At 33.0% G+C, this 25901-nt stretch overlaps 2 protein-coding genes across 4 annotated transcripts; one reads left to right on the top strand and one right to left on the bottom strand.

The window, feature by feature from the left end:
- Positions 1 to 3434: 3434 nt before the first annotated feature.
- Sfxn2 (sideroflexin 2) lies at positions 3435 to 21494 on the bottom strand. 3 transcript variants are annotated; one of them, XM_073987604.1, is made up of 8 exons: positions 21390 to 21494; positions 7932 to 8049; positions 7248 to 7467; positions 6909 to 7183; positions 6326 to 6571; positions 5866 to 6158; positions 4006 to 4053; positions 3435 to 3936 (listed from the first exon to the last, which is right to left on the bottom strand). In XM_073987604.1, exons 3-8 carry the CDS (start codon positions 7252 to 7254, stop codon positions 3825 to 3827), a joined length of 981 nt encoding a protein of 326 aa, XP_073843705.1. In that variant the 5' UTR covers positions 7255 to 7467; positions 7932 to 8049; positions 21390 to 21494; the 3' UTR covers positions 3435 to 3824. The 3 variants fall into 3 exon arrangements, with proteins under 3 accessions (XP_073843705.1, XP_073843704.1, XP_073843706.1); XM_073987603.1 differs by lacking the exon at positions 21390 to 21494 and having other exon boundaries at positions 7932 to 8094; XM_073987605.1 differs by lacking the exons at positions 7932 to 8049; positions 21390 to 21494 and adding an exon at positions 7632 to 7841.
- Ugt316A1 (UDP-glycosyltransferase family 316 member A1) lies at positions 21401 to 25372 on the top strand. Its single transcript, XM_073987602.1, has 5 exons — positions 21401 to 22573; positions 22640 to 23066; positions 23123 to 23354; positions 23409 to 24593; positions 25220 to 25372. The coding sequence occupies exons 1-4, from the start codon at positions 22089 to 22091 to the stop codon at positions 24200 to 24202; spliced, it is 1938 nt and encodes a 645-aa protein (XP_073843703.1). The 5' UTR covers positions 21401 to 22088; the 3' UTR covers positions 24203 to 24593; positions 25220 to 25372.
- Positions 25373 to 25901: the final 529 nt, after the last annotated feature.

Below are 25901 nucleotides of genomic sequence, written 5' to 3'. Positions count from 1 at the left end.
CACGAGAGGTAAATATAGAATTAATTATATCAATCGTATTCCATTTCCCATAGTCAATAATCCAAAAAATACTTATGGCCTGTTTCTCTAAGACGATTCGAATTCAAATTCGTTCAAATTACTACCAAACTCCTTTTGTTGTAGGACATGTTTGTTTGATTGAAAATAAAAACAATTCCAATATTCCCAAAAAAAAAAAACAGATGTTTGGTAGTAGTTCGAACGAATTTCTATTCGAATCGTCTTAGTGAAACAGGCCATTAAACAATCTTCTCCAATTCTCGTCACACGCCACATATATAAACCAGAAAGTGAAATCTTTTTTTTTTTCAGTGGCGTAAGGTCCAGTGACGTGGATTGAAACTAGTCTTCCCTGCTTTACCTCTTGGCGAACAATGCCAAAATTTTCCCTAATAAATAAGTTGTTTTAAAATAATAGAACAACAATAATGGGATTAACCGGACTATTTAAAAAAAAAATTGTATCAGCTATCCCAATAAAAACGACGCCACCAATGTTAATTAGAAAGTGAAATCTACAAATAAAGTCCTGAAAGCACTACACCATTTTCAGAAGTAATTCGAAATATTTTAGATTCAATTCGTAACATTTCACTTAATATTTCATTTTAAAAGTGAAAATAAAGATTATTTATTTCATTTTCTTATCCGACTTTTTCGCTGGCAATTCTGGCAACACAACAAATAAACTATTAAATAATTGCAAAAATAATCAAAAAAAAATTAATGTAAATATCACAGTTGTTTCTTAATACTATGGATCGCAGGCATTTGAATTATTAACATTTCATTTGTAATTTGAGATTTCCATTTGTAATTTGAAGCATTTAACTTCGAAATTCGAAAATTCCATTTGTTATTTTCGAATTACAAATTGAATAATTCGAATTACAAAAAAATATTTGAATTACAAATTGAAAAATTCGAATAATTCTCGAATTCTCGAATTACAATTGAAATGTTACGAATTACAAATGTAATTTTCCAATTATAGTTGAAATGAGTTGAATTACAAATGCAATTTTAAATTTAAATGATTTGAATTACTTCTGAATATGGTAGCTGTCACCTACTGGGGCGACGCATAAAACATTATTGGGGTGACGGCCCCTAGTCGAAGTTACATCCGAGTCAACCCACCGTGGACCAGAAGAACGCCATCTGTAAAGGTAAACACTACACCATTTTCACATGTAATTCGAAGAACTTCAGTTGTAATTTGATTATTTCATTTGAAATTCGAAATATTTCACTTGTAATTTGAGAATTCCAATTGAATTTCGAATTATTACATTTGTAATTTGAGAATTCTATTTAAAATTCGAATTATTTCATTTGCAATTGAATTTTTAAATTTGTGATTTTAATTTTTCTATTTCTAAATCGAAGTTTTTCATTTGCAATTTCAAATGAAAAAAATCAAATTACAAATGGAAATATTCGAAATACAAATGAAATTATTCGAATTACAAATGAAGAAATTCAAATTACGAATGAAATTATTCGAATTTCAAATTGAATTCTCAAATTACAAATGAAATAGTTCGAATTTCAAATGAAATTCTCAAATTACAAATGAAATAATTCATTTCGAATTCTGAAATCAAATTACAAGTGAAATGTTTCGAATTACATACCCAACACATGCTCTGTATTTGGATTGGAATCGCACTACACAATGTATTTGTTTAGCTGTCCAGCTAACCCTACTTACCATCCATCTGATTCGTTATGGACGTATACAGTCCAGGTTGCAGAATTCTTTCCGGACTGAAAGAGGAACCAACCAACCAGATAACTGAACATATTTGAGTTGTTACAACAACATCGGTCATTCCGTCCTTAACTATACAGTTCCAGTCTGGACTCCCTCCTTAGCGACACAGAATGGAGAAATTTGCAAGCATTCCATGCTGACCAGACAGTTCGTGCTGGCGTCCTATCTGCTGTTTTAACCCAGCTATCACAAATTGAAGGAGATCCACCTCCCCAACACATCCGTAAGGACTTCGCATACTAGTGATTGACGTTAGCGAACTCCATGATAACCGTGCATCAACAAGAGGACTCCGAAGCAATAAAACGATTTATGGTCAAAACCAATTGAGGTTGCGCAGTTTCTCCAAATGATGCTCCCTTGTTTCTAGATGAACTGTTACAACAACAATTGTTGTTAAATTTTTATCTAAAAGTCGAAAGTATGGGGACTATGATACCGCGATCATGTTTACTACTACACCCTTAGTTGTTAAAAAGGATATTAACTTTATTTTGTTCCAAGGTTTTTATTCCTTATTTAAGCCTTAACTACAAGGGTTTTAATTCCTTATTTAATCCTTAACTTCAAGGTTTTAATTTCTTATCTAATCCTTAAACACTTTCTTCAAAACATTTTTTAAAGTGAATAATTTTTCAGTCCATCTTTTTTATTAAAAAAATTATTTGAAACCTAAAATTAGCACGCAACGAAGGTTTTTTATAAGAGATTATAAATATAAATGTGCAAATTTTCAAATAGAAATTGATACAATTGTAAGCTTAATTGAGGAAAAACAATGAAAATGTATATTTGGAAATTGTACAAAGTACTAGCATCATCAGGGCGTTAGAACAAAAATATATATTTTTAAGAAAGGCTGTGTAAAAATAAAATATAGATGCAAATCCAGACAAACAAACCAAAAACCTGAATAAAGAAAGAAAATTACATTTCATACAAAGAACAATGGAAATAAACCACAAGACCTGAGACAAATTATGTACATGTCTCCAAACAGGCAAATCTCAAATACCACCTTTATAACTGTTTAAGTAAAAAAATAAATAAATAACCAAAACTGAAATGCAAGTATGTTTTTTTTTTATTTTTAAAGCAAACACCATTTACTTTGTGGTGGATAGTTAATCCAAAACAAATTTCAGCAGGAAAACATTTAAATAAGCTAGAGTAAATTTGAATATTGAGTAAATAAACCTACACAATTTTAATTGAGAAACAAAATTAACTATTACCAGTGTTTTTGCAGTAAATTGCGTGTACGAATTGCAAAAAAAATTAAATGATAAAGACAGGTATGGTCTGTTTTTTTAAGAAAAGAAATTTGTGTAATTCGTAACCAATAAGTCATTTTTTAAAAGCATAAACAAATTTTAATGTTGAGAAGAAATTAAAAAAAACCAAACCCCCAATCCACAAATGATGACCCTTAAAACCAGGACAAATATATTGAATAAAAAATAAAAACGTTTTTTAATAAATGCCAAATTCAAAACAACAAAAGCAAAATGCATATTAAAAAATTTTGCACATTAGTAAATTTGTAAAAGGTAAAAAATAAAAAAAAAAAAGATTTTTTGAAAACCACTTGACTTACGTCTTTCTTTTACTTTCGAAAATTAAATTCGTGATTATGTACAATCGACAGTTAACGGTTTTTATTTAATATTGCTTTGTTCAAAAACCAAAACGTGGGGAATAATGATAATCGCTAAACAAAAATCTATAATTTTGAACATAGTTTTTGGTACCGAATATTTAGAGTATGAAAAACTAATAAATTCGAAAACATAAAAAACACTTAAAAATACTGTCTGCCATACATTGAGAAACACAGTGATCTTAAACCTAAAGTATTAACTTAAACAAGTATGAAGAACATAAATACATTAAAAGTTTAAATGCGCTGTTTATCTAAGGACTAGCTTCCTTAATTAGCCATATTAGAAGCTGCTACCGTTTAGTAAAGAAGTATTGTCATTGTCATCGTAGTATAAGGACAGTTGTGACGACGTTTGTACAGCATTTAGAGACCTTTATTGAAGTATACCTTATCCGGTACATTGCCTTTGGTGTTTTCTAACATTTCTTCATAGAATTCCGGTTCAAGACGTTTAATGGTCGTTGTATTTAGCGAACTAAAGAAAATTGGAAATGGAATTAAAATCTATTCTAAGAAAATCGTATTTGCTAATAAATGTACGTACCATGTTTGTGGGAAGAGAGCACACGCAGTAGGCACCATAAATAGTAGGCTAAAATGTCAATTAAAGTGTATTTAAATAACAAAACTAAATTTTGGTGGGTGATAAACATGCGAAGAAATTGAGGGAATGGAGTTTGTTAGTATGAAATGGAATATTCAATGAGAAATGAAAATAAACTTATAATACCCTTTTCAGATTGTGGTATAGGGAATAATAATTTAATTTATACAATATTTAGTTAACATTACCCTGCCCACAAAGATCTTGTCAGTAAAAATCGTATTCAGTTTACAAGACATACGAAATACCTTTAATCGAGGGCTCCAATTTTTAAGGATCAATAGCCTTTAAATGCCTCAATGAGTGGCTAAATCTTTAAAATCGGGAGGAGCCATTCTATAGGGGATATATCAAAACGTGGACCAGTACCGTACCATTACCGTTGATGTGCCGTTCTATGAGGGGTATATCAAAACGTGGACCTGTATTGATCTGCAGGGATGTTCCAAACCTCAACGAAGATTTAATACCAAATTTCAGCTATTTCGGTTGAACAAAGTGTCTAAAACCTTTAAGCTTCCAAAAATCAAGAAGTATAGTTAAAGGGGGCTATACCAAAACGTGGACCTGCACAGACTGATTTCTTGAGAAAAGTTTTGTGGGTTCAACGAGCATTAAATATCAAATTTCAGCCATTTCAGTTGGCTAATGACGCTAAAGCTTTTAGAATACCGAAAATCGTGAAGGGTATATCAAAACGTGGACATGTATTGATCTGCGGGAATATTTCAATCCCTATGATGATGTGAATAAAACATTTAAATTACCGAAGATTGGGGGGCATCGTTCAATGGGGGCTATATCAAAACGTGGACTTGTACCGACTGATTACTTGAGAAAAGTTTTGTGGGCCCAACGAGCATTAAATACAAAATTTCAGTCATTTCGGTGGACTAATGAGGCCAAAGCCTTTAAAATCAGAAATCGTTATATCAACATAGCATTTTTTGCTGATAAAGAATTCGATGTGTTACAAATGGAATGACCAATATAATTATACACTCCATCTCATTTGGGTGCCACCGTGGTGCAATGGTATGCACGCCCGCCTTGCACGTAGAAGGTCGGGGGTTCGATTCCCCGGCCAGGCAACATCAAACATTTTTCAACGGTGGCAAAATACCCCTCAGTAATGTTGGCGACATTTCCTGAGTATTTCAGCCTTGAAAAACTTCTCCAAAAGTGGTGTCTTAAGACACGCCGTTCGGACTCGGCGATAAACAGTAGGTCCCAGAGCTAAATATGAATCGGGGTGCACTCATTGATATGAGAGAAGTCTCCCTTGTCCCGTATGGGATGTTGTGGAACAAAAAAATCTCATTGTGCAGCCTTTTAAGTCCCAATACCCAACATATTCCTGGGAATTTAGCTAAGAATCCTCTATTGTTATCCATATTTTCATATTTCGCAGCAGGACAAAAATAATTTTAATATGATTTAGATACATATTTTTACGCGTAGGGTTCAAATCCCATCCTATAATTTATCCTTTTTCCTTTAAGGAAACAAGAATGTAGTGTTCCACATTCCTCCCACTGAAGTAGGTGAATACTCGAACATGCATCCAAACCTAGCGATTTTAAAAATCCTTAAACCATTTCTTTCATATTCTAATATGACATTGACCGTGGAAAGGAATGATTGCAGTTTTAAATAAACATTATTATAACGAGATACTTGACTGAATATAGTGTGAATATTATGATGATAACTGTAAATTGCGATGATATGGACTTTTTAAATGCAATATAAAGATAAGCATTGTAAATAAACAATAAAGAGAAAAAAGTGTGTACTTACAAACATCCAACCAAGGCTGTTTGGAATGGAGCATTTATCCACTGGATGCGTTTATATATTGGTAATTTTTCTACACGTTCCATAATGAATGGAAGTATTAACATGCCGGGTGCAGCCATAGTAATACGAGAGAATACCACTTGGCTAATGCCTTTTACAGCAGCAGTTCGGCTTTTTCCCACAACATTACCATTTTCATCTTTCACCTCAATTCCATTGATAATTTCATTTTGCCGCATTAATGGAATATTTACACAATTTGCAGCTGCCACAGCGGCAAAGGGTACAAAACGCTTTAAATAAAAAATGTGTTAATACGGAACCATAAAAGCTATCTTATTATAGGGGGGTTATTCTGAACGAAAACTCTCCGTAAGTTTTGTCTCTACCGTTTAAACTTAAATAACAAAGTGAGAAAACTCACGGGCAGATTTCGTTCGGAAAACCTCCAAAACCTTACCTGGAATATGGGAGTTGCTTTCTTGGTCCAATAACTCTTGAGACCAATGGCTGCAATTAAGGCTGAACTAGTGGCAGAAACATAAGAGACTCCCAATTGTGTCACCGTTGTTGGAGAATTGGCATTTCTGTTGGTGTAATTGACAACAGCATTAAAGGACTGATTTATGAACTGCCACAGGACTACAGCGGGAATGGTACGATAAAAGGCCAACATTCCACCAGTGATCAGCATTCCGCCAGGCACCTATTCAAGGCAATAAAGAGAATATCTCGTGCACCATTTGCCATAAATTTAAACTAAATGCTGTGATTAGTTGTGTGGGAACGTTTTTTGGCAATGATTCAAAATCGACCATTACATGAGAGAGAAATGAACATTTTAGAAAGTGAACATCTGTTTGTTTAAATATTTTGGTTAAATCACGCGACTTCTAAACGTGCCCATACATCATCATCATTGCAACATTTAAATGTACTTAATTAATGAAAATGTGGTGAATATTCATCCCTAATGAATCAACAATGACGCTTGTTAATTTGCAAACAATGTAGATTTGTGTTCATATGTTGTTGTTGCTTACTTGGAAACTCATTCGGCCACAGAAATTTTGCAATTCTCCCGTATCAGGATGGAAAGCTGAATTATATAATTTCATGGCGTATTTCACTTTCTCGGGAGTTGTGTCCAACGTTTCACCTCTACGATAAGAATCAACCAGACTCTTGGCCTGCAGTAACCTTTCACTGGAAACCACAACAGTTCTTGGATCTGTCATCCAGGCAAAATGCTGGAAGCGTCCTTTAAAAGTGGACAAGTCATAAAGTGGCTTGTCAACATCAATTCGTTGGGCTAAAGCTAATAAGGAATAAAGGGGTCAATAACAAGGACTATATAACAGTGTGGATTATAAAATACTTACTCTGCATTTTATAGCTTCTGATTTTGGACTAATAGAATTACGTAAGATTTATTGTTTGCAAATTGTTGTAAACTTCCACAGCAATACAGCAATTATTACGGGTAAAGAGTGGGGTGCGACGGATTGTGGATTGTTTGTCTTTCGCACGGTTTATTGTAGTACATCAACAACGCAGCAAAACACAATTCAAAACAACTCGACCCGTCTTCTAGCCGAAACACTAAAATATGAGTACAGAACAAGAAAAATTAATTAATATTCAAAATTAAGTACCTGTTTAATAAGAAGCAAGAACATCAACTAATTCACACAAAAACAAATTAACACCTGTTTTCTTATTTTAAAATAAAAAGAAGAACCTAAACATGTTCTGATTTGGCTTACATTTTTAGTATTGACCTGCGAATGCATCAATGAAAGTGATGCTAAAACAAAATTTGCAAACATAACATTCGTGATAAAGTTTTGTTTGGATGAGGTCCAAAAAACTAAAAAAATCATCTACCTCCGACTGTCTTTGTGTTTGGTTGTTGTTGTCGCACTTCATAATATTCGATGTTTAAGATGGAACAGAATTTAATAAATTTCTTGGTGCTTTTATACAAATTATACATACTAAATGTTTTTTGTTTAATATTTTTAAAAATTACAAATAAAATACGTGAGATTTCTTTGTAAACTTACCGCTAAATGTGTGTTCCCCTTTTTCCGGTTGTGAATAAATTAATAAATTTTAAGTTTCATTCATTTTTGTATTGGGCGGCTTTTTTGCGCAGACTCCAACATCATATGTTTTACATTACTACTAGGCGTTTACACCAGACAGTTCCTTGCCAACATTTGCTATCTGTTTATTGTCCAATGAGTCACTTCAATTAGATTGCACAAACGAATGCGATAGTCGCATTCTTATCCAAAAAGATCATGCTCTCGGGAAGAACTGTTCCACTCATTAGATACTTTTTTGAGTGTCTAATTGGACACTTCAGAAAGTTATTAAAACGATAATATCGGTGGAACAATGGTAAGCATGCTCGCTTTGCAATCTGAATGCCCGGGTTCGATTCCCAGGCCAGTCGACATTTTTTTAATGACAAATCTTTTTTTTTTAACTATAAAACATTAATATAGCTAAAAACTTGATAAAAATATTAATAAATAAAAAAGAACAAAATTTAATTTTCTTTTTAACTTAATTTCTTTTTATTTTATGTTTTGTTTATTGTTGTTGTTGTGTCGTTAAATCCTTTGTTTGGGTTATTTTTGACTTTTTGGTTTTTTATTATTTAATTTAATTCATTATATTTTTATAATTGTTTCAGGAATTGTCGCTTATATTAATTTTGTCATTTGAAAAATGTGATGTCGCCTGACCTGGTAATCGAACCCCGGACATTCAGATTGCAAAGCGAGCATGCTTACCATTGCACCACCTGCGTATATAACCATCTGTGTACAAATGTCTTATTTGTTCAACTTACAACAATTCTAAAACTAAATGTAAGCTGTCTAATTTGTATCCAAATAAAGGATGGAAAATAGATATGTATGTCTATCTAATTTCCATCCTTCATTGGGATATAAATGAGATAGCTTACATTTATTTTTAGATACATATGTTATTGTTGTTATTTGTCTATCGTATTCTTTTCTAAATGGTGACTGGATACGATACAAATGGGATAACAATGCAATTGTTATTGTATATTAGACAAATGTCGCATTTTTACAGAAAATTAGACACCAAAAATATCCTCATTTATAAACTTAGATAAAACTCACTTCCAATTGCTGGCAGGGTTTATCTTCAAATGCAAATCTGATTTACTAACACATATGTACATACATTTGTCCATTTTTGCACAGACAGTTGGGTTAACAAATTTTTGTGAAAAAGAAGTGAGGTGATAATGCAAATATGCTGAAAACAAGAGAATATGTACAAAAACAACATATGTGAAAGGAAAAACGAGAAGAAATCGATGATTTTCATTCAAAATTTTACAACTGTTTTTGCAGTTATCTGGACGCCTACGTCACACAGGCAAGTTTTGCGTTTTTGACAATCAGTACATGAACTCAACTGTCCTGTCATGTGTAGACGCAGGGTTAAAAGCATCCAACGTAAATTAATGGCCTGCTTCCTCTTCTTTGGAAATTACGAAAATCACTCTACAATTCCCTAATTGTTGTTTTGTTTTACTATCTGTCATTTCTTGTTTTGCAAAAAAAAAATTTTGCAACCAACTAATCGGCAAAAATACGCATTAATTAGTAACATAAACCAATTAAATATTCATTTTTACCGTATAACTACTAATTTGCATAAGCCAGCGTTATGTAAATCAAAATCATTTAGAGACGAATACCACCGAGAGAGTAACCAAACAGGATTTGACCACGTATCGTTGGGAAGAAAAAAACGAGAGGCGTATGCGAAAAGTTGCCTAACAACATATATATAGCCACAGCCAACACCTACACATCACAATATTGGTCCAGATATACACATATAGATGGATATGAACTCCTAAGATAAGACTGAAATATCTACAAAACGAAAATGTTAAAACTTAATGACATTTTGAAAGGATGCTGGTTGATTTTGAGTCTTGTGCTAAGTTCCATCCCACAGTGCTGCCATGGAACTCATGTAATGGCCGTTCTGCCAAGCGTTTGGAAATCCCATTACTTATTTGGTTACCATTTGTTGGAACAAATGGTACAACAACGAAATTGGTGTCCAAGGATTATATAACGCCATATTAAAACACAATTCAAGGTCTTCTGTATGTAATTTGAGCCAAGAACTCCGAGGAATCTATTAACTTCCAGAGATATCCCAGGAAAAATGTGAATTTATCGACACCCAGGAAGGTGTGTTATGCACAAGGTCAACTAAAATGCTTTCTAGGATCTCAAAATTTATAATCTGACACTAATATTGTGGCTTTTGTATACTCAAATACCTAAAACGGAAAGAAATCAGCAAGGGTCCGCTTTAACGAGCTATACAAGAAGTTTGGCATTAAATAACGGCACTTAACACCCAAAAATTATTTTTTTTTCTCTAAAATATATCGGACACCCAGACACATTCGCCAAAACAATAAAATGTATAAATTTTGCTGCTAATTCCATAAATTGTACGATAATACTCATATTTCCTTGGGGCGTATGTATACTTTTGTAAGTGTCATTTTTTGGTTTTTGTAAAATTTACCGTTATTTATATTATGGAATATACTTTTGTTGTATTAAATATTGTTTATTAGTGAGACGAAATAAACCTGTGTACTTGGAATTTCATAAATATCATTACTTTTTCTAAAACCCGAGATTTATGGGGCGTACGTATACTTATGTAAGACTGTGTAAATTCTCTGTAAAAATTGCAAATTTATTTTTCCCAACTTTTGGAACGGTTTCAGGAGGATTGGTGTAAGCTTGGGTTGCCATTACTCCAAAGCCACACGCTAAAACTTTCATACGAAACTTTCCCATTATTTTGGCGTTCTTAGGTCGAGTTCCCCAATACAGTAATTTCATAAAATTACTTTAGTATGGAACTCGATCTATGAACGCCAAAATAATGGGAAAGTTTCGTATGAAAGTTTCAGCGTGTGGCTTTAGAGTTAGGGATACGTAAAATCGATTTCGGTTAATCGATTATTAACCGTAAAATTTCCAAAAGTCGTAGTCGACTATTGACTGTGCGAAAACCGGATAATCGATTATTTTTAGTCGACTTTCGAAAGACAGAGTCAACTATTATTCGTAGTCAACCATTAGTCGTAGTCTATTATTATTCGTAGTCGGCTATTAATCGTGGTCGACTATTAGTCGTAGTTGACTATTGGGTGTGCTAAAACCGCATAATCGACGATACTTTTTTATACATATAACCATCACGGATGGCATCAACGAAAATGGTCGATTATAATCGGTTTTTGGCAGTTAACGATTAATCGAAAGTCGAGTTTTAAGTTTTTCACGAAAACCGAATAATCGAAAAATCGATTATTGCAATTCACTGCGTATCCCTAGTTGCCATGATTTGAAAGCTTAAAAGTAAACGAAGAAGAAATTATGTATTATTTTAAGTTATTTTTATGTTTTTTGCTTGCGTTTTGTAAGTAATGAAAAGCGATTAATGTGATTGGTATGATTAACGAATTTATTTTATACAAAAACAAACAAACAAAGAAAACATAAAAATGACAATTAATAATAAAATTCAACAAAAGAATACACATAAAACACAAAACCATACAAATAAAGAACAAAACCAATTAATGAAATTATATAAAAACAAAAAGCAATTACAAATTCAAATTTTTTGACTAGAACATAAGCAAATAATATAATACAATTTATAAATTTTCTAAGTTATTTTTAGCTGTAAATGAATCATAATTTAATTTGTTATTCTTTTTAGTATAAGTTTTACTTGTTATTTTCAGTCTAATTTCTTTTACTTTTTGTTTGTTTTCTTCGTAATTAAAGTTTAGTCTTTCTAAACTTTTTTGTACAGTTTTTTGGTAAGATTTTCTGACATGTGCTTCTTTTCAAATGGCCCTCCTTTACTTAAGTATAGGTCCCGCATTAATGTTCGGTACGGTATTTTTAATACTTCAGAAACATCTGCAGGCACTTCTAGGCTATTGTTGCACAAGTATAATGCAATTTTAAAATCTTCTTCAGTATATGGTCTTTGAGTTGATGAAGACGATAAACTTGGAATCGACGATAATTTGAAAAATTGAAGGAAGAGGAAGGACCCTCATCATTTTCATAATTAATTGATCTACAAAAAAAGGAAAAAAATATAGGCTGACTTTATAAATGCAGTATTTACATTGCAACAAATGTTTTGGGGTCTCAAACATTGCAGTGGTTAGGAATTTTGAATATGAGGGAATTCTGCCTTTGAGCAATTTTGTGGAACATATTTTAACTTCAACATTTATTAAAGAATTTAAATTGTAGCCAATTCTGTCCGATCCGTTATACAGTGAATCACAGTCAAAAGTATCCACTTCACTTTCTTTCATTAAAACTGCAATTTCTAAGAGTTAATTAATGATAGCGATTTCATTAATTTTGTTTTTTCAAAATAGTCTGGCTTAATCCCATTGTTGTTGTTTTAATATTTTAAAACAACTATTTTATTAGTGGAAAAGATTTGGCATTGTTCGCCAAGGGGTAAGGCAGGGAATACTATAGTTTCGATCCACGCCACTGGATCTCATCAGTTCCCTTGTTTCTTGTTTGTGGATATTCTCCACCGAAGTTATTTTTCAATAACTTCTTCAACAAGAAACTTGTTATACCCAAACATCAATCGTCAGCTCGAAGTATAAAGGTAAGCAAAGAAAAAGGTTCAATGAGAAGTTTTTCCTTGGCAACCTCATACAACTCCGACGAATGTGTCTGCGAAAACAATTCAAACCTCTTCCACTTGTGTGTGTCGTCGAATTTCGACAAATGCACACACCAAAATTTGGTTGGTCTGCTTTACAGCAAAAACAACACACGTCGTGCCAGTGTCTTCAATTTGAAGCATTGTGGCGTTTTTTTTTTATTGGGATAGCGTTTGCAATTTTGTTTTTTCAAAATAGTCTGGCTTAATCCCATTGTTGTTGTTTTAATATTTTAAAACAACTATTTTATTAGTGGAAAAGATTTGGCATTGTTCGCCAAGGGGTAAGGCAGGGAATACTATAGTTTCGATCCACGCCACTGGATCTCATCAGTTCCCTTGTTTCTTGTTTGTGGATATTCTCCACCGAAGTTATTTTTCAATAACTTCTTCAACAAGAAACTTGTTATACCCAAACATCAATCGTCAGCTCGAAAACTTCTCATTGAACCTTTTTCTTTGCTTACCTTTATACTTCGAGCTGACGATTGATGTTTGGGTATAACAAGTTTCTTGTTGAAGAAGTTATTGAAAAATAACTTCGGTGGAGAATATCCACAAACAAGAAACAAGGGAACTGATGAGATCCAGTGGCGTGGATCGAAACTATAGTATTCCCTGCCTTACCCCTTGGCGAACAATGCCAAATCTTTTCCACTAATAAAATAGTTGTTTTAAAACAACAACAATGGGATTAAGCCAGACTATTTTGAAAAAACAAAATTGCAAACGCTATCCCAATAAAAAAAAAAAAAACGCCACAATGCTTCAAATTGAAGACACTGGCACGACGTGTGTTGTTTTTGCTGTAAAGCAGACCAACCAAATTTTGGTGTGTGCATTTGTCGAAATTCGACGACACACACAAGTGGAAGAGGTTTGAATTGTTTTCGCAGACACATTCGTCGGAGTTGTATGAGGTTGCCAAGGAAAAACTTCTCATTGAACCTTTTTCTTTGCTTACCTTTATACTTCGAGCTGACGATTGATGTTTGGGTATAACAAGTTTCTTGTTGAAGAAGTTATTGAAAAATAACTTCGGTGGAGAATATCCACTAACAAGAAACAAGGGAACTGATGAGATCCAGTGGCGTGGATCGAAACTATAGTATTCCCTGCCTTACCCCTTGGCGAACAATGCCAAATCTTTTCCACTAATAAAATAGTTGTTTTAAAATATTAAAACAACAACAATGGGATTAAGCCAGACTATTTTGAAAAAACAAAATTGCAAACGCTATCCCAATAAAAAAAAAACGCCACAATGCTTCAGATTTCATTAATTTTTATATTGTTACATTAACTTAAATATTATAAAACAACATCGATTTCTACCTCACAGTGAAAAGTATGCACTCTAAAAGTTTCATGAAACAAAACGAATATTTTAGGGTTTCAGCCCTTTGTATGACATCCTTTGTTTTAGATGTTACGATTTTTTATATTTGTCTCAAAATACTCCATAAATTATCTATAGGATTCAACTCCGGGGATCGGCGAGGTGTTTGAATCACTTTTGGACAGTTACATAGCATCCATTTTGGAAAAATATGTGATTTGTGCTCGGGCTCATATATTGCCCTATGACATACCTTAATTGGTCCATATGACCAAAACAGGTTAAAGTTGTCTTCACTGCTTTCATTGGCAGCCTGTTTTGGTCATATGGACCAATTAAGGTATGTCATAGTGCAAATACCGCCTTGGACCCCAAAACACACAATTTCAAAAGTAAAGCACAGATGAGACTCTGTTGTGGTATGGGGTTGTATGAGTGCTTCCGGTGTAGGAAATCGTGTCTTTATCGAAGGAATTAAGGATAAGATGTATTATTTAAACATTCAGAATGGATAATTGAAATTTAGCCGTTGAAAAAATGGGATTTGGGACAACATTCCAATTTTATCAATATATGAGCCCGAGCACAAATCACATATTTTTCCAAAATGGGCAGTTGCATAGCCCAAAAGTGAATCAAATACCTCCCCGATCCCAGGATTTGAATCCTATAGATAATTTATGGAGTAATTAGTAGACAAATAGAAAAAATCGTAACGTCTAAAGTATAGAAACCCTGAAATATGCCTTGCAAGAAGAATGTGGAAAAATTCCGATATCTTGCCCCGAAAACTTAGTTAAATCTTTGCCAAAAAGCTAAAAGCTGTAAAGGATAACAAAGGATGTCATACCAAGTGCAAAACTCCTAAGAAATCCGTTTTGTTTCATGAAACTTTCACTGTGAGGTAGAAATCGGTGTTGTTTAACCATTTTTATTTTTTATCTAAATTTACCTGAATTTCGTTAATTTCATTTTATTATATTTAAGTTAAGACACTAATTAAAAATATAAAAAGGAATGAAATCGCCATCATTAACAAATTCTTAGCAATCGCAGTTTTAATGAAAGAAACTGAAGTGGATACTTTTGACTGTGATTCACTGTATAACGGATCGGACAGGTCTAAAATATTTACCATGGATAGATCTTGATGTCCTGATAAGGAAAATGTTAATGTAAAGGCCTGGGTAGATAAGTTACCTCGCCTGGTTGCCTTGCTTTCTTTTATTTTTTATTTCTTTTACGCAAAAACCGGTTATATTTCGGGCATTTTTGCCAAGCTTTCGATTGAAATAATATTGGCAGCCTGCAAAATTTACATTTGCGTTTAAATCTAGATCGGTAAAAATTCCAGATTGATCCGACTATTATAGCTAAACTAGAAATGTTTCAATTCTTCTAATAACTGCGGCAAGAAAAAAGAAACAAGTTGAGTTTATGCGCTAAGGCAAGACATTTTTTAATCGCAAGTCTTCTCTAAATTGCCGGCCTTTAGACAGGTGCTAAACGGACGCTCAACGGACCGTATGGGCCGGGGCCATAAGTGTGACTGATGAATTCGTTTAAATAAGTGTGACTGATGAATTCCTTTAAATGCGAATTCAGCCGATACACCTAAAAACTCTCGTAGCCGCATATGTAAACCAAATTAACTACTCCCACTGTCATGTGTAGTTAATTTGGTTTACATATGCGGCTACGAGAGTTTTTAGGTGTTTCGGCTGAATTCGCATTTAAACGAATTCATCATTCACCTGAAATGCCCAAAGACGTAACCCTCAACGTAACCCTCTGAGGGTTACGTCTTTGGACATTTCAGGTGACGATATATAGTGAATCACAGTCAAAAGTATCCAGTTCACTTTCTTTCATTAAGTTAATTAATGATAGCGATTTCATTAATTTTTATATTGTTACATTAGTGTCTTAACTTAAATATTATAAAATAAAATTAACAAAATTCACGTAAATTTAGATAAAAAAATAAAAATGGTTAAACAACATCGATTTCTACCTCACAGTGAAAAGTATGCACTCTAAAAGTTTCATGAAACAAAATGGATTTTTTAGGGTTTCAGCCCTTGGTATGACATCCTTTGTTATCATTTACAGCTTTTAGCCTTTTTGGCAAAGATTTAACTAAGTTTTCGGGGCAAGATATCGGAATTTTCCCCCATTCTTGCAAGGCATATTTCAGGGTTTCTATACTTTAGATGTTACGATTTTTTCTATTTGTCTACAAAATACACCATAAATTAACTATATGATACAAATCCTCGAATCACTTTTGGGCAGTTGCATAGCATCCATTTTGGAAAGATATGTGAATTGTGCTCGGGCTCATATATTGACAAAATTGGAATGTTGTCCCAAATCCCACTTTTTCAGCGCCTAAATTTCAAATTATGCTGTAATAATGTTTAAATAATACATCTTATCCTTAATTCCTTCGATAAAGACACGATTTCCTACACCGGAAGCACTAATACAACCCCATACCACAACAGTCTCCTCTGTGCTTTACTTTTGAAATTGTGTGTTTTGGGGTCCAAGGCGGTATTTGCACTATGACATACCTTAATGGTCCATATGACAAAAACAGGCTGCCAATGAAAGCAGTGAAGTCATATGGACCAATTAAGGTATGTCATAGGGCAAATACCGCCTTGGGCCCCAAACACACAATTTCAACAGTAAAGCACAGAGGAGACTCTGTTTTGGTATGGCGTTGTATGAGTGCTTCCGGTGTAGGAAATCGTGTCTTTATCGCAGGAATTAAGGATAAGATGTATTATCTAAACATTCTGAAAGGATAATTTGAAATTCAGGCGCTGAAAAAGTGGGATTTGGGACAACATTCCAATTTTGTCAATATATGAGCCCGAGCACAATTCACATACATATCTTTCCAAAATGGATGCTATGTAACTGTCCAAAAGTGATTCAAACACATCTAAAACACTATCTAAAGTATAGGAACCCTGAAATATGCCTTACAAGAAGAATGGGGAAAAATTCCGGTATCTTGTCCCGAAAACTTAGTTAAATCTTTGCCAAAAAGTCTAAAAGCTGTAAAGGATAACAAAGGATGTCATACCAAGGGCTGAAACCCTAAAAAATCCTATTTGTTTCATGAAATTTTTAGAGTGCATACTTTTCACTGTGAGGTAGAAATCGATGTTGTTTAACCATTTTTATTTTTTTTTTTTATCTAAATTTATCTGAATTTCGTTAATTTTGGGTCTGTTCCAGAACTGCAAGAATCTACTAATTTTTATTATTTTTTTCCGATAACGTAAAGGAAAAAATGTTATCGTAGTAAAAATTAGTAGCTTCTTGGAGGTTCTGGAACAGATCATTTATTTTATTATTTTTAAGTTAAGACGCTAATGTAAAAATATAAAAAGGAATGAAATCGCTATCATTTACCAAATCTTAGTCTTATGCCAAGTTTACACTTGCGCTCCAAAATCCACTGGATTTCACGAAATCCAGAAATACACCCCAGTGTTTACACTTATTTTTTTGTTGATTTCAAACATATCACAATGATCAAGGTAGATGCATATGCGCAGCTGATTGAACATGAATTTTCAAAACAAGTTGTTGTAAATTGAATTAAACATCAAAAATATTCGACAATATAGAACTTTACAACTTTATTTGGAAAATTATCGTAAAATTATCTATATATCATATCAAATGTGTATAGTACCAAAAAATAAAAAATGATTTTATCGTTGAGACATCATAATAATAAATTTTGATAGATACAAGTTGTGCTCAGAACCTGCAAAATATTAGTACTTGCAGTAGTTTTTCCGTTTAGTGCTAAAAATGCGTTCCCGTACTCCGAAATCTAGCAAGACTTACACTTCTCTTTAAACAAAAATAGCGCCGAATAACACCCTCTTCTACTGTTTTCTGCCATACAATTTTGGCCTGGTAGAAACTAGCAGCAAGCATGTTCATATGTTCATTGGTATCTAATATTATAGCTGATACGTTGATTTTGACATTTCTGCTGGAGTTTTTGCAATTGCCATCATTTTTCCGTTCCCATATTTTTTAGGAAATTTGTATAGGGGAGAAATTTTTGACAATTCGATCTATTTTCTAAAATTACCATTAAAAAAGTACGGGAACGCAATGAAAAATAGCACTGTAACAAAGTAATTTAATATTTTTTCAAGTTGTTTACAAATTTTGATACTAAAATTTTTTGTTGCAGCAATTCGCACATCTACCTTGTTTATTGTGATACGTGAAAAGTGTTGCAACTTTTGGTACTTTTTTAGGCAAAAGCAAGGTTGTATATCATGTGTACTGTGATTTCGACGTTGATTTCGCTGAAATCACGAAATGAGATGATTTCATTTTTGTATGCGAAATCATGATAAATTTTGCTTGATTCCGCACGAAATCACGAAACGCCTACGAAATCACGAAACGACGCCGAATGTTAACCAAGCATTATGCTTAGTTTACATTCGGTGTCGTTTCGTGATTTCGAAGGCGTTTCGTGATTTCGCGCGGAATCAAACAAAATTTATTATGATTTCGCATACAAAAATGAAATCATCTCATTTCGAGATTTCAGCGAAATCGAAATCACAGTACACATGATATACAACCCTGTTTTTGCCTGAAAAAGTACCAAAAGTTGCAACACTTTTCACGTATCACAATAAACAAGGTAGATGGTCAATTTCTGCAACAAAAAAATTTAGTATCAAAATTTGTAAACAATGTGAAAAAAATATTAAAATACTTTGTTACAATGCTATTTTTTTCATTGCGTTCCTGTACTTTTTTTAATGGTAATGTTAGAAAAAAGAGCGAATTGTCAAAAATTGCTTCCCCATACAAATTTCTAAAAAGTACGGGAACGGAAAAATGACGGAAATTGTAAAAACTCCAGCATAAATGTCAAAATCAACGTGTCAGCTATCATATTAGATGCCAATGAACATGCTTGCTGCTAGTTTCTACTATGCCAAAATTGTAATATTGTGCAGGTTCTGAGCACAACTTTTATCTATCAAAATTTATTATTATGATGTCTCAACGATAAAATATTTTTTTTATTTTTTCATTTGTTACTACTATACACACATGGTAGAACAAATATAAGGTAAAGTTAATACTACAACAAATACAACTCGAACAACAACCACAAAGGAATTTGTTTTTGTTTGTAACGTTACTGCCAGTTGTATTTGTAAACAAAACAAGGAAATGTCTATAAATTATTGGAATTTAAAAAACTAATATTTTTTCACATTTGGTTGAATATTTTGGAAAACATGAATGAAAATTCGTAACATTTTCAATTTTTATGGTTCCACATCATTCCACTAAATGCATAAATTCTCGCAGAAAGTAGAATTCTTGCAGAAAAGTTTGGGGTCGCTGGAAATTCATAGAAAAAGGAGAAGCTGTTTCAATGTTTTGTTTTAGAAATCAAAGAAGCACATATTTATTAGGGCTTTATTTTTTTTTTTTAAATTTTAACAAAATACCTCACATATTAACAAACGTTGTATCGCCTCTACAAGCGGTGATTTACTGCGCGGCTTATCGTTCGAACTTGGAGGAGGTTACATATCATTGATATGAAGAAGTCTTTCTGGGAAATGGTTTTTTCCGAATGATATATTTTTTTTCTCAAAAAATATATGTCCCTAATGTACATCGAAATAGAAATGAATGTATAAAATGTCATATGAAATTTGACACTAAGTGCTGTTTTACATTTAAACGATTTCTCTTACGATTTTTTGTCTCCTCTTTGTGGTGGTTATTCTTGTTAGGCAGAGTTGCAAAACATAGTAAGAGAAATTGAAACATAATTTAGTTTTGAAATGAATTTTGTGCATAAAAAATCATTTAAAGCATTAAATGATTATTTTTTATAAGAATTTTAAAATTTTTATAACATATTTTTATAAAATACCTTCTTTTTACATTAAGAATTTTTAACAAAATGTACACTTGGTACCATGTTACAAAAAATGCAACCCTGTGTGAGAAATTTACGAAGATGAGCAAAGAGGAGACAAAAAATCGTAAGACAAATCGTTTAAATGTAAAACAGCACTAACACTACAACCCAGTTCAGTCAGCTGGGTATTGCTGCTACCTTTTCTTGTTCTACCATGCTATACACAAATAATACGATATATAGATAACAAACCCGTTCGTGGGTATTGATTTGGTTACGAAGTTTTTCGGCAAATCACACACACGCGACCCGAACGCAAAGTAAGAGAGCAAATGTTTTGATTTGTTTACTTCAGTCTTGTACTGAATTTCATGCAAGCAGGTTGATGCCGCTTTATTTGTTTATTTTTGGGTACACAGAAAAGATTTTGCAGTTGTACAGCAAATATGTGGAGGGAAGAATTTGAAAATGATTTTTGTTTTGTATTAATATTTTTAATGACGCAGAATGCCTCGTCTGCAATGCAACAATATAAAATGTATGTATGCTTAGAAAGTCTTAAAAAATCATTTTTATATGCAATTTGTTTTTTCTCTCAAAAAAATTAGCATATGAAGAAAAATACTTTTCAAATTATGAAGTTATTTATATTATTTTTAATTTAAGTCATACAAAGCGAACGCGCCACAATATATTTTTCATTTCACACTCAATATGAAAATCATCACCCTGTTCTGTCAGTGTAATTTTACCCACACATAAACAATTTAAGCGCTCGCTCTTCTTGGTCGGCTATGATAGATAATTTTCCAAAAAAGTTCTATATTGTCGTATATTTTTAATGATTAATTCAATTTACAACAACTTGTTTTGAAAATTCATGTTATATCAGCTGCCCTATGCATCTACCTTGATCATTGTGATATGCTTGAAATCAACAAAAAAATAAGTGTAAACACCGGGGTGTATTCCAGGATTTCGTGAAATCCAGTGGATTTTGGAGCGCAAGTGTAAACTTGGCATTATTAACGTTACGCGCTAAAACTTTCATACGAAACTTTCCCATTATTTTGGCGTTCATAGATCGAGTTCCATAGCCCCGGGCCACACTACAGTAATTTCACTGAAATTTTGATATGAAATTATGCGTCTCTAGATCGACGTCCATAGTAGAATAAAATCATAAAATTGCTGTAGTGAGGAATTCGATTTAAGAATACCTAATTTCATGAAATTTTTTAATGAAATTCACGCTAGTGTGGACCGGGACATACAAAAGTTATTTTATGAAATTACTGTAATGGGGAACTCGACCTAAGAACGCCAAAATAATGGGAAAGTTTCGTATGAAAGTTTTAGCGTGTAACATAAGAGTTAGCAATCGCAGTTTTAATGAAAGAAACTGAAGTGAATACTTTTGACTGTGATTCACTGTACATTTGTCGGCTGCCTTCCAGATGTCCATAATTTTTTCACAGACAGTCGGGTTAAAAAATTTTTGACATTTTGGTGAAAAAGAAGTGAGATGACAATGCAAGTGTGCTGAAAACAAGAGAATATGTACAAAAACAACATACATATGTGAACGGAAAATGAAAAGAAATCGATGATTTGCATTCATAATTTTACAACTGGCAATCAATTCATTAACTCAACTGTCTTGTCATGTGTAGACGCAGGGTTAAAAGCATCCAACGTAAATTAATGGCCTGCTTCCTCTTCTTTGGAAATTACAAAAATCACTCTACAATTCCCTAGTTGTTGTTTTGTTTTACTATCTGTCATTTCTTGTTTTGCAAAAAAATTTTTGCAACCAACTAATCGGCAAAAATACGCATTAATTAGTAACATAAACCAATTACTCATTTTTTTACCGTACAACTACTAATTTGCATAAGCCAGCGTTATGTAAATCAAAATCATTTAGAGACGAATACCACCGAGAGAGTAACCAAACAGGATTTGACCACGTATCGTTGGAAGAAAAAAAAAAACGAGAGGGGTATGCGAAAAGTTGCCTAACAACAACATATATAGCCAGCAGCCAACACCTACACATCACAATATTGGTCCAGATATACACATATAGACGGATATGAACTCCTAAGATAAGACTGAAATATCTACAAAACAAAAATGATAAAACTCAATGACATTTTGAAAGGATGCTGCTTGATTTTGAGTCTTGTGCTAAGTTCCATCCCACAGTGCTGCCATGGAACTCATGTACTGGCCGTTCTGCCAAGCGTTTGGAAATCCCATTACTTATTTGGTTACCATTTGTTGGAACAAATGGTACAGCAACGAAATTACTCAGTTACTTTAGTAAGTCCCTATAAAGGAGGTGGTCGTGAAAAGACTGCCGCTGAATTGATGGATCCTAGGTTTAAGGAAATACAAATTGATGGTTTGTTGGAGAATTGGTCTGAAATGGGTCTTAGCTTTGATATTGAGGAAATGTACAGCAAATCGGTAATGGAACATTTTACACGTTTAATGTATGCCACTACAAGTAACACTGATGCGTTATTACAAAGTCCAAAAGTGCGTGAATTGTTACACTCACAACAACAATTTGATTTGCTAGTTGTAGATCTATTTTTAAGTGATGCTTTAATGGGGTGAGTAGGAAACGAATGATCACATTGACTGTTTAAATGTCTGATGGATTTTTTCTATATTTGCAGATTATCTTTTTACTATCAAATACCCACTGTAGTCCTAAGTCCAAGTGGTTCAAACACTTGGCTCAATCAACGTTTTGGCAATTCCCAGAATGCCGCCCTAGATCCTAGTAATTTCCTAGCCTACTCAAAATACATGAACCTGTGGCAGCGTAGTGTAAACACCCTAATGGTTATGTTTGAAAAGCTAACATATTCCTTTTTCCACATGATCTCTCAACAAGTTGTCTATACCAAACACTTTGAACCTCTTTGCCAAAATGCAGACTGGTGTAATGTATTGCCCGACCACAAAGACCTCATACAAAATTTATCCTTAGCTTTAATTAATACACATCCTGTTTTACAATATCCTAGAGCATTTTTACCCAACATGTTAAGCATAGCGGGAGTACATATTAAAAATGATAATGAATTAACTCTGCCAGCGGTAAGTAATGCGAGGTTGACATCAAATTATACAGTAATAATTGTTCCAATTTTCAGCATTTGAAGGAATTCATAGAAACATCCAACGAGGGTGTGGTCTATATTAGTTTTGGAGCCAATGTTTATGATTTTCCTCAAGAGAAAATCGAGTTATTTTTAGATATCGTTGAAACACTGCCCAATATGCGTTTCATTGTCAAATACGATGAGGAGGAACCGCTGGAAATGACCGTGAATGTAAGCAGCAAGGTGATGGTACAAAACTGGTGGCCACAACAGGCTATATTGGGTATGTCTTAAGATCTAAATTTATTAGCAATTGATTTAATGTTCTTTTCCTTAGCCCACAATAACGTGAAACTCTTTATAAGTTCCTGTGGTTTTATGAGTGTAACTGAAGCCATTAACTTTGTGAAACCTATTTTGGCAATACCCATAACACCTGAGCAGCACGTCTTGGCCAGAAATCTGCAACAACAGGGTGCCGCCCATATTTTAAATTACAATGAACTATCCTATGAACAGCTTTTATTTGCTATAAATGAAACATTGACAAATTCCAAGAAATACGAGGAATCTTTGTCAATATTAAAATCTCAACTCACCCAGGATTTAATAGGCCTAAAAGCCATAGACAAAGTTTTGGGTGCCATTGAAATGACACTACAAACCAAAGGCCTAAACTACTTGAAAACACATTCTCATCATTTGAATTTTTGGAGTTCAATACTAATGGATGTTATGCTTATTTTACTATTTGGTCTTTTGGCCATTTTAGCAATTCCTTTCCTTCTGACCAGTTGTATTTTGCGTAAATCCTATCAAAATCAAACCAACAACAATATTACCATGTTAAAGAATCAAATACGTTATCAGCGCCAAGTAAATGATTTTCTAAACAATTGTTCGAATCCCAAGCACAGGCATACAAATGAAAGTGCCGAAGACTTATCTTTGAAAACAGTGCGTCGTTCATCTTCAAACTCGGATTTGCAACGTAAACGCCTGTCCTCGGCTTGTTCTCACAGTTCCTCGTGTTTTTACTGCTCTTCGGGTTCATCATCAGCGCCGAACACGCCATTAACACGGGAATCACCCTCCTTTATTAAATCACTGGAATCCAATGACACTCAATAAGTACATATGTATTTTTCTGAAACACTAAATGAGATACATATATACACAAAATATATGTAAAACTGTAGTTTATATACATCTTTATATTGTTTAGGATATAAGTGAATAATGTTTGTATTGATTTATTTTATATGTAATTGTTATTTTATTAATAAATATATGTGTGTGTTTTTAGTCCTAAGAAAGCAAGAAGTAAAAACAATATCAATCACATTTTAACGAATTTATCAAATTCATATATAGTAAATCCAAAAAAAAGAATCTTGTAAATAGAATAAAATATAATGGAAACTTGCTATTAAAAAAAAAATAGAATTTTTGGTGATTCTTTGTATTTGACCAATAATTTCTTTATAAAATTAAAAACAATTCACCGTTTTCGTTGTATCTTGTTAAAGGGTTGTTTACACCATCTATCAATGTCGTATGAGATGCCAAATTTTCTACCTGCGAATGTTGAAAATTTTCATCTATCAAAATGATTTGGCAACTCATATGTAAATTTTTCATTTAGGGAGCGCTCTATTTGATACGGCATTCTCGTATGTAAATATAAATTTATCAGCTGTTTTCTGACATTCTCAAACAAAAATGAAAAACAAAATCTTTTAAAAAAGAAAATGGAAAGGCATGTATATTTAAATATTCAGTAAAGTAAATAAATGGCGTTTATAATGTTATTTTCCGATCGATTGGTCGAAAGAAGCTGTCCTTGAAATGATTGTTTGGTGGCAAAAACATGATGCCTCTATAACTCCAAACACCAATTCTACCAATTCAGTTTCCTTCAACCAAAATTAAAATTTGCGCAAAATTGCAACTCAACAATAAATGTAAATAATGACAAAAACGGCTGGTTTTTATATTTTTAGGTTATGTCATACGAAAATAACACTTGCAGGTATGAACGCACAAATTGAAAGTTGTATGGATGACGCCAATTTTGACAAACATAGAGAATGTCGAATGGGTGAAAGAATTGGCAGCTCATATGACATTGATAGATGGTGTAAACAGCCCTTAAAATTATTGTCAAAAATGTATATCTTCTTGTAATTCAACAAAATTCTTAACATTTGTTATGATCTGCAATAATTTTAACGCATTGATATCGATCTTAATGTAAATCACATAAAATAATTGCTTTTAAAATATATACAAAAAATAAAATTTTTGGTCTGTTCCAGAACTGCAAGAATCTACTAAATTTTACTATATTTTTTTTTTGCGATAACAAAAAGGGAAAAATGCTATCGTAGTAAAAAATAGTAGCTTCTTGCAGGCTCTGAAACAGAGAATTTGTTTCTAAAAATGTTATGAACACTTGATAAGGCAGAATTTGGAAAAATGTAGGAATGGCGAGACCAACATGAAAACTAAAAGTTTTCAGGACTTGGTCAAGGCCATTCGCCTCATACTATTCGTAAAAATATGTATTTTGAAACAATAACTAGGATTTAAAGGATTTAAACAATGTACATATATTCACCCTTAAGCTGAAAACACATCCAACGTTTAGGTAAAGTTTTGTGTCGTTTGGGCCGTTTTTATATGCCGAAAAATATATGCCGGCAAACATATCAATGAAGGACGTTGGTGTCAGCGTCGCCCTGTTGTTCTTTTCTCAACGCCCAACACAAAACTTTAATCAAACGCAATCAAGCAAGCAATACCCAGCTGACTGAACTGGGCTGTAATG

The sequence above is a fragment of the Musca autumnalis genome, unplaced genomic scaffold (assembly GCF_047663935.1).
Source record: "Musca autumnalis isolate F117 unplaced genomic scaffold, ASM4766393v1 scaffold_4, whole genome shotgun sequence".
Classification (NCBI taxonomy): domain Eukaryota; kingdom Metazoa; phylum Arthropoda; class Insecta; order Diptera; family Muscidae; genus Musca; species Musca autumnalis.
The sequence above is the reverse complement of the archived record's forward strand: the minus strand, read 5'-3'. Positions and strand labels throughout refer to the sequence as shown.